Source organism: Salvelinus fontinalis, chromosome 27, assembly GCF_029448725.1.
Source record: "Salvelinus fontinalis isolate EN_2023a chromosome 27, ASM2944872v1, whole genome shotgun sequence".
NCBI lineage: Eukaryota > Metazoa > Chordata > Actinopteri > Salmoniformes > Salmonidae > Salvelinus > Salvelinus fontinalis.
In genome coordinates, this window is record NC_074691.1 from 12718299 (window position 1) to 12730609 (window position 12311).

The 12311-nt window shown below is 42.3% G+C and overlaps 1 protein-coding gene across 6 annotated transcripts in view; it reads left to right on the top strand.

Annotated features, from left to right (window-relative positions):
• LOC129825069 (protein broad-minded-like) overlaps positions 1-12311 on the top strand; it is a 45464-nt gene that overhangs the window by 2909 nt on the left and 30244 nt on the right. For 5 of the 6 annotated variants that reach the window (XR_008754823.1, XR_008754822.1, XM_055884820.1 and 2 more), the window contains exons 7-17: positions 1336-1414; positions 1521-1624; positions 1718-1779; positions 1865-2015; positions 2127-2186; positions 2561-2663; positions 4967-5104; positions 5258-5347; positions 8123-8280; positions 9105-9232; positions 9465-9666. Coding sequence is in view for 4 of the 6 variants with exons in the window: in XM_055884820.1 (XP_055740795.1) it covers positions 1336-1414; positions 1521-1624; positions 1718-1779; positions 1865-2015; positions 2127-2186; positions 2561-2663; positions 4967-5104; positions 5258-5347; positions 8123-8280; positions 9105-9232; positions 9465-9666 (1275 nt within the window). In the remaining 2 variants the exon portion in view is untranslated. The remainder of the gene's footprint in view (positions 1-1335; positions 1415-1520; positions 1625-1717; positions 1780-1864; positions 2016-2126; positions 2187-2560; positions 2664-4966; positions 5105-5257; positions 5348-8122; positions 8281-9104; positions 9233-9464; positions 9667-12311) is intronic. The other variant, XM_055884822.1, reaches the window with a different exon arrangement.

A 12311-nucleotide genomic window follows, 5' to 3' on the forward strand; every position in this document is an offset into this window, starting at 1 on the left:
TTCCTCAGAGGTAGGGAGGCGAGCAGGCCAGAGGTGGATGAACGCAGTGCCCTTGTTTGGGTGTAGGGCCTGATCAGAGCCTGAAGGTACGGAGGTGCCGTTCCCCTCACAGCTCCGTAGGCAAGCACCATGGTCTTGTAGCGGATGCGAGCTTCAACTGGAAGCCAGTGGAGAGAGCGGAGGAGCGGGGTGACGTGAGAGAACTTGGGAAAGTTGAACACCAGACGGGCTGCGGCGTTCTGGATGAGTTGTAGGGGTTTAATGGCACAGGCAGGGAGCCCAGCCAACAGCGAGTTGCAGTAATCCAGACGGGAGATGACAAGTGCCTGGATTAGGACCTGCGCCGCTTCCTGCGTGAGGCAGGGTCGTACTCTGCGAATGTTGTAGAGCATGAACCTACAGGAACGGGTCACCGCCTTGATGTTAGTTGAGAACGACAGGGTGTTGTCCAGGATCACGCCAAGGTTCTTAGCACTCTGGGAGGAGGACACAATGGAGTTGTCAACCGTGATGGCGAGATCATGGAACGGGCAGTCCTTCCCCGGGAGGAAGAGCAGCTCCGTCTTGCCGAGGTTCAGCTTGAGGTGGTGATCCGTCATCCACACTGATATGTCTGCCAGACATGCAGAGATGCGATTCACCACCTGGTTATCAGAGGGGGGAAAGGAGAAGAATTATTGTGTGTCGTCTGCATAGCAATGATAGGAGAGACCATGTGAGGATATGACAGAGCCAAGTGACTTGGTGTATAGCGAGAATAGGAGAGGGCCTAGAACAGAGCCCTGGGGGACACCAGTGGTGAGAGCACGTGGTGCGGAGACAGATTCTCGCCACGCCACCTGGTAGGAGCGACCTGTCAGGTAGGACGCAATCCAAGCGTGGGCGGCGCCGGAGATGCCCAGCTCGGAGAGGGTGGAGAGGAGGATCTGATGGTTCACAGTATCAAAGGCAGCCGATAGGTCTAGAAGGATGAGAGCAGAGGAGAGAGAGTTAGCTTTAGCAGTGCGGAGCGCCTCCGTGACACAGAGAAGAGCAGTCTCAGTTGAATGACTAGTCTTGAAACCTGACTGATTTGGATCAAGAAGGTCATTCTGAGAGAGATAGCAGGAGAGCTGGCCAAGGACGGCACGTTCAAGAGTTTTGGAGAGAAAAGAAAGAAGGGATACTGGTCTGTAGTTGTTGACATCGGAGGGATCGAGAGTAGGTTTTTTCAGAAGGGGTGCAACTCTCGCTCTCTTGAAGACGGAAGGCACATCTGTATGAGCCCTATTTCCCAAAGGTTGTCTGTTTCTCTCCTCAGATTTCTCAGTATTATTTTGTTTACTCTCTACTCAGGATAAGGTCCTGCGCTTTTTTGCAAAAACATTCTCCTGTTCGCCACTGAATGTAACAAGGGAGATCTACACCAGTTTAGGTAATTCATTTGTTTTTCCCATATATGTTTCTGAAATGTATAGTAAAAAAATATATATAATCAAAGTCTGATGTGGATAATGCATATTTTGCCTTCTGATAAATAGCCAAAAGTCTGGAGTCTGACTTCCTGTACCATAAACTGAGCCTCCCTACTGGATCAGCGGGGATTGATGTAAACAGACAGGACATTACCCGTCTCTTAAAACAAGTATGCACCCTCTCTAATGGGATACTTTCATGGCAGTTATACCTATATGAAAATGATGTCATTATTATACTTTTTTTTTCTTTTTTTTGTCAGATGCGGTTAATGAATGATTTTCAGAAGGAAGTAACAACCTTTTGGATTCGGCACCCAGAGAAGTGAGATGTTTGTTCTATTTTATTAAGTGATCCAAATTAATAGTTTAATCTAGAATTAGATTTAGTATCTTCTTTCTGTCACTAGGTACATGGAGGAGATAATAGAGAGTACTTTCTCTCTCCTGTCCTTCTTCCCTGAACATGGGTTAGAGACACAAGGGTCAGAGAAAGCCTTGAAGCCCATACACCTCATTGCTTTACTTGATATCAAAGCCACCTGGTTTAAGAAGTGGATGGTGAGCACAATATTAACCTTCTCTAAACACCACAAAAAACAATCCTCCCCATAAGTAGTCAAAACAATTGTCAGTGTTGAGTGAATATGATGTCAATCCTGTCTCTTCCAGCATGGTTACTACAGCAGGACCGTGGTCTTTAGGCTCCTGGAGAGGAAGTACAAGTCTCTGGTGAGTGAGTGATGACTCATCTTTATGGTTCTGTGACAGTGAGGGTGGTGGATTGATGACGAGCTGATGATTGTCTCTGATTGTCCTCCTTCGTGATGATACGTTTGTTTCCAGTTTTATTAAGATTAAAGTTTAGATTGCCTTTATAGCTATTAAAACCTTGCCATACATTTCAGTTTTGTCTTGCAGTATACAGTTGTTGGATGTTGGAGACATTAAACTTTCTATATATCTAGTTATATTTTATTCGCAGGTAGAGTGCTGGAAAATGTATTACCCTCAAACAAATTATTTACTTTACAGGTCTTCAGTTGTATTTTTTCAGTGTTTTCAACATTCCTTTGATGATTGTAATGAGCACTGTTCTATCCCAGATTGTGGCAGCTCTTCAGCAGTGCATTCATTATTATGACTCCTGTGACCCAGTCAGAGATGAGACGGCTGAGGTCATCCACTCTATGGAGCACCAGCACATCGGTAAATTTAACTTTCATCTACACTGGTATTTCTCCATTCTATTCAAATGATATTGTAACCAAGATCTACTGTAGCACAACACCAATAATCAACATGCAGACCTATTTTGTATTTGGTTGTTGGAGAACATTTCTAATTATTACACAGGACATTTTAATCAGTAGAGGCTAATAGCTTTTTCTGTGGCTTTTCACCTGCTGTACATCCCTTGAGAACTCAATGCAGGCGCCAGGCCCTCCCTCCCAGCTCGCCTCCACCTCTCCCTATTCACCTGGTTCACACGCCTCCTTATCCCACTGAGTGTGGGGTGTTTAGATGCTGAATAAGTCAAGTCTTTTTGAGGCGGCCCGTATCTGCAGTTATCAGACACCTGGTGGTTTGTTTTCCTCTGTCTGTGGTCTTACAGTCTGTCCTCCTCTCCAGGCCCGATGGCTCTGCTGCTATCTATCTATCGCCAGGGCCGAGGAGGGCTCCCATGCTTTGAAAGAGATTACCACTTTGTATACTGTGTAGTCTGGGGAAGAGCAGAGGAGCTGCATAGTGAAATACTGTTAGGGATGGTGGGGTTGGAGGAAATCACTGACTGGCCAAGCTCAGGGAGTAGAATAGCAAAATGTCTATAATATCAGCCAGAGTATATTCAAGTCTGGTCTTTTGAGTCTGGAGAAGCCCAGGTTATGTATGGCTATGTAATATGTATTCATCATTTGGTCCATGATACAAATAATGATTTGTGTGAACTAGAGCTCACATGTAATGTTTATGCAGTGAGTCAGGAAGCAGGTGCAGAAAGAGAGTTTAATAATAAGACAAGGCAGATGAACAAAACAGGAGTAGTGTACTGAACGTGAAAACAAACCAATTCTGCCTGGTGACTGAGGCTACTGAGAGCTAAATAAAGGGAAGGTAATCAAGGTGATGATGAAGTCCAGGTGTGGGTAATGATGGGGAGCAGGTGGGGGTAATGATCGGGAGCAGGTGTGGGTAATGATGGGGAGCAGGTGTGTGTATTGATGGGGGGTAGGTGTGTGTAATGATGAGGAGCAGGTGTGGGTAATGATGGGGAGCAGGTGTGGGTAATGATGGGGAGCAGGTGTGGGTAATGATGGGGAGCAGGTGTGGGTAGTGATGGGGAGCAGGTGTGGGTAATGATGGGGAGCAGGTGTGGGTAATGATGGGGTGCAGGTGTGGGTAATGATGGGGAGCAGGTGTGGGTAAGGATGGTGAGCAGGTGTGGGTAAGGATGGGGAGCAGAGGTGTGGGTAAGGATGGGGAGCAGAGGTGTCGGTAATGATGGGGAGCAGGTGTGGGTAATGATGGGGAGCAGAGGTGTGGGTAATGATGGGGAGCAGGTGTGGGTAAGGATGGGGAGCAGAGGTGTGGGTAATGATGGGGAGAAGGTGTGGGTAAGGATGGGGAGCGGGTGTGTGTAATGATGGGGAGCGGGTGTGGGTAATATTGGGGAGCGGGTGTGGGTAATGATGGGGAGCGCGTGTGGGTAATGATGGGGAGCGGGTGTGGGTAATGATGGTTGCCAGGACCGGTGGTTAGTAGACCGGCGACGTCAAGCCCTGGAGATGGGGAGCAGGTGTAGGCGTGACATCCCCATGATTGTGCTAAACAACTAATTGTAAGCTATGTAGGAGGTAATTAGGTAAGGGAGACTGGGGTTATGGAAGTGCAGAAATGCAGAAATGATTTAAGCATCCCTTTGGCTTTTTGAAAAAAACTTTTCCTAAGCCTGTATTCTAATTCAGACTAGCTTCTCTCTCTTCTCTCCCAATGCTATATCCACTGAGACCTAAGAATGGCCCATTATTTCAAAGGTACCATTTCTCCTGAAAACAGTACCTTTGATATTTCCTACAACCTCATGTATAGTATGGAAGGCCTAATAAAAAAGATGCGTAATGTCTCTATCCCTTATAGTTCTCCTTAAAACAGAGCGTGCCTCGTGTTGTCTTCTGTGGGGCAGCTCTGCCTTAGAGTGAGGCTGCGTTCTTGACCTTGCATTGGATGAACACAGATAAACTGATCCCGTTGTCAGTGATTGTGCAAAAGGCTTTTTTTGTCCCTTGTTTGAACCTGTATTATCAGCACTGCCCGTAGTGTTTTATTGTTTCAGCATATGCTAAAAGGAAGGTTGGTGAAGAAATTGTATTTTGTTTCATATGAAATTACATCAGCATGCTATTTGTTACATGTCGTGAATGGAGTTTCAGCTGAATAAATGTTATAGGAGTTTAGACAGCATGTTATCTCTTTTGTTCCCACTGTTGAAGCATAATCTTGTTTCTGTCCAGGCACTGCTCAAAGGACTCTCTACACTACCAAGGAGCTGGAATATATGTATTTCGTTCACTCATTATGTGTGCTTGGAAGGCTTCTCATGTACACTAATGGGAGAAAGCTCTTTCCCATCACAGTGTGGAAACGCAAAGGTATGAACAGAAATGAATACTTTTTTAAATGGAAAAAACATAGTTTGACAGTTATTTCACAGAAGTTATGTAGACCCCATCCTAGAGGAAGAGCTATTGCATTTCTCTAGGTTGCCACCCTAACTGTCTGATACATGTGTAATTTTCTTACAGATCCAGTCAGTCTGACAGACTTGGTTGTCATTCTGATTAACATCATGTACCAACACCCCAAGCCTCCTGACAGTGACTCATCACATGCAGGTGTGGTTCACGTTGCCTCTCCCATCCCTTGACTCACTATCAAGCCTTCTTTTACACATGCTTCCCACCCTCTCATTAAGATGATGAATTAACTATGCAAGAAGGTGCAACAACAGATGAGTTGTTCCACGAAATGAGTGCCTTTTGCATCCCTTTGATATTTTAAGTAGAAATATTGCATTTAAAAGCAAGTTATATTAATGGAAGTGCACTTTAATATAGACCACATGGAGAATTCAATATATCAGATTTTTATAATGACTGAAGTCTTGTTAAAGTCCCAAAATGCAGCATTTTGATATGTCCCTCGGTGCACCCTTTTTGACATCTAGGAAGATTTTTTTTCACCTTCGTTGGCCCTAGTTCTTTTGTTGCTTTGACAAAGTCATTTCTGAATAGTATTATTTATTTTGTCGTTCACGTCTGTCCCTCATTTTAACCTTTCTCGCCCAGGGGTTCCGCTAGCGGAACACCCACAACATTCCGCTGAAAAGGCAGCGCGCGAAATTCAAAAATATTTTGTAGAAATATTTAACTTTCACACATTAACAAGTCCAATACAGCAAATGAAAGATAAACATCTTGTGAATCCAGCCAACGTGTCCGATTTTTAAAATGTTTTACAGCGAAAACACAACATATATTTATGTTATCTCACCACCAAATCCAAAAAAGCACAGACATTTTTTCACAGCAAATATAGCTTTCACAAAACCCACAAATAGAGATAAAATTAATCATTAACCTTTGAACATCTTCATCAGATGAGTCATATGACATCATGTTACACAATACATTTATGTTTTGTTCGATAATGTGCATATATATACATAAAAAAAATCTCAGTTTACATTGGCGCGTTACGTGCAGTAATGTTTTGATTCCAAAACATCCGGGGATTTTGCAGAAATACTCATAATAAACATTGATAAAAGATGCAAGTGTTATTCACAAAAATAAATATAAACTTATCCTCTATGCAACCGCCGTGTCAGATTTCAAAATAAACTTTATGGAAAAAGAATAATCTGAGAACGGCACTCAGAGCACAATCCAGCCAAAGAAATAGTCGCCATTTTGGCGTCAACAGAAGCTACAAAATTACTATAAATATGCACTTACCTTCGAATAACTTCATCAGAAGGCACTCCCTGGATTCCCAGTTCGACAATAAATGACTGAAAAGTTCCATAAAGCCCATCATTTAGCCACTTGTTGTTAGCATGTTCAGCCCACGAATCCATTTTCATGACGCACGAGCAATCCCTCCAGACAAAAACTCAAAAAGTTCCGTTACAGGTCGTAGAAACAAGTCAAATGATGTATGCAATCCATATTTAGGATGTGTTTAACATTAATCATCAATAAGGATCCAACCGGAGAATTTCATTGTCTGAAGAAAGAGCATTGGAACGAGAGCACTCTCTCTCGCTCGTGCGCAAAATGAGAATTTCTGAAGACCACTCAGTAAAATAGCTCATATGAGCCCCTCCTTTATAGTAGAATCATATAACCAAAATCTAAAGACGGTGACATCTAGTGGAAGCCCTAGGAAGTGTTTGCTTATCCATAACTATATGGGGTATCATTTGGCAAATCGAGTTCTCACTTCCTGTTTGGAAGTCTTCTCAGGTTTTTGTCTGCCAAATGAGTTCTGTTCTACTTACAGACATAATTCAAACAGTTTTAGAAACTTCAGAGTGTTTTCTATACAATAGTAATAATAATATGCATGTATTACCTTCTGGGGCAGAGTAGGAGGAAATTCCGTTTGGGTACGCAATTCGTTCAAAGTGGAAACACTGCCCCCAATCCATAACTTAAGGTCAACCTGTTACGTGAACTGAACTCTTGTTTTAATGTGGTGAAACTATTTATCTTTAAATATACACTGCTCAAAAAAATAAAGGGAACACTTAAACAACACAATGTAACTCCAAGTCAATCACACTTCTGTGAAATCAAACTGTCCAATTAGGAAGCAACACTGATTGACAATACATTTCACATGCTGTTGTGCAAATGGAATAGACAAAAGGTGGAAATTATAGGCAATTAGCAAGACACCCCCAAAAAAGGAGTGATTCTGCAGGTGGTGACCACAGACAACTTCTCAGTTCCTATGCTTCCTGGCTGATGTTTTGGTCACTTTTGAATGCTGGCGGTGCTCTCACTCTAGTGGTAGCATGAGACGGAGTCTACAACCCACACAAGTGGCTCAGGTAGTCCACTTAAATCCACTACAATCAGTGTAGATGAAGCGGAGGAGACAGGATATAGAATCATTTTTAAGCATTGAGACAATTGAGACATGGATTGTGTATGAGTGCCATTCAGAGGGTGAATGGGCAAGACAAAATATTTAAGTGCCTTTGAACAGGGTATGGTAGTAGGTGCCAGGCACAACTCAATATTAGGGAGGTGTCCTTAATGTTTTGTACACTCAGTATATATTCTCTGTTGGTGACACCAACACCCATTTTATTGCCCCTTCACTTTCATGAGCAACACTACAATACCTTTACCCCAGTCAAATGATCAATAGTAATGTACCTTCCCTGTCTAACAGCATGTCCTTTGCTAGTATTCCACAGCTAAAGCCACAAACTATAGCTTAAAATAAACATATATTTCATGGTCCTTGTTCAAATAATGATTACTGATACTTAGGAATTTTCGTGGCAGTTTCAAAAAATCTTAAACTGAACTGTCCCGTGATTTTGTGTGCGTGGGTGTATGTGCATGTCTGCATGTGTGTTGCAATTGTGTTTCTAGACACTCTCTCTCCCACCACTCTTGTAATGGAGTTGCTGAGGACCCTGGGTGACCGCACAGAGTGTGCAGTGGAGTGCCTTTACCAAACCCCTGTCATAGAGACACTGCTGGCACCCATCATCACCCTGCTCAAAGGAAAACAGGTCAGCATAAAACAGGTCAGCATAAAGCAGGTCAGTATAAAGCAGGTCAGCATGAAACAGTATAAAGCAGGTCAGCATAAAGTAGGTCAGCATAAAGCAGGTCAGCATAAAGCAGGTCGGCATAAAACAGGTCAGCATAAAGCAGGTCAGCATGAAGCAGGTCAGTATAAAACAGGTCAGCATAAAACAGGTCAGCATAAAGCAGGTCAGCATGAAGCAGGTCAGTATAAAACAGGTCAGCATAAAGAAGGTCAGTATAAAGCAGGTCAGCATAAAGAAGGTCAGCATAAAACAGGTCAGCATAAAGAAGGTCAGTATAAAACAGGTCAGCATAAAGAAGGTCAGTATAAAACAGGTCAGCATAAAGCAGGTCAGCATAAAGCAGGTCAGTATAAAACAGGTCAGCATAAAACAGGTCAGTATAAAGCAGGTCAACATAAAGCAGGTCAGCATGAAGCAGGTCAATATAAAGCAGGTCAGCATAAAGCATCTGTTGCATTTTAGGTTACGTGGTACAATATCACGAAATAACTACACTAAAAAAGTACAATCTCTCAGCTCTAATGGTTATAAACCTGTATTTATTCAATATATGTAATGCAGGGTAAGCTGGGGTAAATCCAAGTGTTTATTTGGACATAATATATACAATGTTTCAGTTCAGTTCTATATACAAATGAGTGAACCAACATCCCCAGCATGATGTTTATTAGTATTGTAGAAATGTGTTGATGTTATGTGGTAAATTAGTTACATTTGCACTGTATGAGTTGTCTGTGTTATTTTGTATTAATTCCGCAATGTGCCCAAAGCCATTTCAATTGTGTTTTGTGTCACAGGCTAAATTAAACTCCCCAGAAACTACATTGATTCATATAGCAGACACTCTCGCAAGAATTGCCACCACTGAGCGAGGATTATCACTTTTCTTATATGAAAGAAATCTAGTTTCTGGTGAGGGGGAAGGGTAAGTAAAAACGTATTTTATACACAGGGTACTTATTCATTGTTTATTATTATGAATATTGCACTTTCAGCATCTTAAGTATACTACAAAAGTATGACGTTTTTTCTTGTGTACTTACAGAGCACAACAATTTATGTTGGATTGTTAATCCTTGTACATCAAACAATTGAATGGTATACCAGTATGAGTGACGGCTCATGTAATCGATCAGGGTATTTTATTTGTGGTCTAGTATTTCAGCTGCCCATGTAATCGTTCAGTTCACCCAGAGGCTCCTGGCTAAAGAGCTGCCATTGTTACGGAATGCAGAGACATCCTATGGCGTGAGCGGGGCCTTCATCTTCGTGTGTCGGCAGATGTACAACACATGTGAAGGATTGCAGGTGCTCAGGCCCTATGGCCTGCATGAGTGCATCGCTGCAGCTTGGAAAAAGGTATGTTTTAACTCTACCGAAAAGGAAGCAATTTTCCATCATACTAATCAATTCTAAATTTATTGGTCGAGTACACCGTTTAGCAGATGTTATAGTGGGTGCAGCGAAATGCTTATGTTACTAGCTCCTAACAATGCAGTAAAATGTCAAACAGGTACAAAAATAAACAATTAAAAAAATAAAAAAAATAGAAAGAACAAGAAATCTAGAAATAGTGGAACGAATCCAATTAACAACCCAAATAGCCCTTTAACAGTAATCCAGATGCAATCTATAAGTACTGTATCTATCTGTACTCCAGCACTTTGGATTTCAAATTATACAATGACTGTGAAGTTAGTCAGCTTTAGTTACAGCACTTTTTGTACATACAGTGGTTCTTCCTTTAAAAGTTGCGGCGTACTGCAGCACAGCTTGCGGGGTGCCGCAGAATTCTATGTCACGTTATTTAAATGTCAGCCATTGTTGACAGAATTATGCAATTTACCACCATCTACCACAAATGGTCGCGGCATAAGCTCAAAACTTTGAAAGGAAGAACCACTGTAGTTCCCCCGTTTTAGGGGACCAAAAGTATTGGGACAAAAGTACTTCCACTGAGATTGAACATGTGTTGAGCCATTAAACACTGAGTGTACAAAACATTAAGGACACCTGCTCTTTCCATGCCATAGACTGACCAGGTGAATTCAGGTGAAAGCTATGATCCTTTATTGATGTCACATGTTAAATCCACTTCAATCAGTGTATATGAAGGGGGGAAGGCGGGTTAAATAAGGATTTTTAAGGCTTGAGACAATTGAGACATGGATTGTGTATATGTGTCATTCAGAGGGTGAATTGACAAGACTAAATATTTAAGTGCCTTAGAATGGGTTATGGTAGTAGCTACCGGGCGCACACATTTGAGTGAGTCAAGAACTGCCACTCTGCTGGGTTTTTCACACCCAAAAGTGTCCCGTGTGTTTCAAGAATGGTCCACCACCCGAAAGACATCCAGTCAACTTGACACAATGGTGGGAAGCATTGTAGTCAACATGGGCCAGCATCACTGTGGAACGCATTGTAGTCAACATGGGCCAGCATCACTGTGGAACGCATTGTAGTCAACATGGGCCAGCATCCCTGTGGAACGCTTTCAACACATTGTAGAGTCCATGACCCCGACGAATTGAGGCTGTTTTGAGGGCAAAAGCGGGTGCAACTCAATATTAGGAAGTTGTTCCTGATGTTTTGTACACTCAGTGTATACTATATATATATATATATATATATATTTATATATATAAGGTTACATAAGCAAGATTTTAAACTTATCCTAAGACACTCCCAGTGTATCAGCAGTTTTACTAGTTTGATTACTCATTTGCCAGCTAGCATGTATGATATGCTGTTGGCTTTTATGAGCCATTGTCTACGCCTTTATCAGTAGGAATTCTAAGTAATCCTTATCCCACATTCAGATACCAAACTCCACCCTCCTAAAATGTTCTCATAAACAAATCATGTGAAATACAGTATTAACTATTGTACTTGGTAGGGGGAAGACATCAGAAAAATAATATTTTACCTGTTGAGTCAAATGTCAGAAAGTAAAAGTTCCTGCAGCCCTATAAAATATTTGAGTCATTAAATGACCATCGATGCTGGAGGTTACCGAAAACCATACTTATGATGGACAAGCTGTATTTTGTTGATCGCAAACCTCCAGCATCCGTGGTGTCTTAAAAATCGAATAAAATTGTATTTGTCACATGTAGGCTTAACCATGAAATGCTTGCTTACGAGCCCTTTCAATGATGCAGAGTTTAAAGAAATTATTATAGAAAGAAAAATAGTAATACAAGACGAATAAAATACACAAGAATGGAGCAATATACAGGGAGTACAATTACCAGATCATTTTGCAGAGAGATAAAGAGACTGTATCTATCCTGATAAAGAGATCAGGATAGATAATAATACGAGTAAAATAAAGAACAGAGTAGCAGCAGTATATGATAAGAGTAAAAGTGTGTGTGAATGTGTGTTGATGTTGTCTCCATATGCGTGTGTGTATGTATGTTGAAGGTAAGCGTGTGTGTGCGTATGTAGTGTATATGTGTGGGTTTTCTGTGAGTGGATCAGTGTAGTTGTGTGTATAGTCTTGTGAGTGCGCATAGAGTCAGTGCAAGAGAGGGTCAGTGCATATAGTCCAGGTAACCATTACGTAACTATTTAGCTGTCTTATGACTTGGGGGTAGAAACGGTCTCGGAGCCTGTTGGTCCGAGAGCTGATGCTGCAGTACCGTTTGCCGGACGGTAGCTGAGTGAATAGTCTGTGGCTGGAGACTTCAGCAATTTTTATGGCCTTCCTCTGACACGTCCTGAATGGCAGCTGTCCGCACCACCCTCTGTAGCACTTTGCGGTCGAATTTGCGGTGCATTTGCCATACCAAGCGGTGATGCAGCCAGTCAAGATGCTCTCCATGGTGCAACTTTTTGAGGATCCTTGGACCCATGACATATCTGACCCCTCCCTGTAGGCTGTCTCATCGTCGTCGGTGATCAGGCCTACCACCGGAGTGTCGTCAGCAAACTTGATGATGGTGTTGGAGTCGTGGGTGGCTACACAGTCGCGGGTGAACAGGGAGTACAGGAGAGGA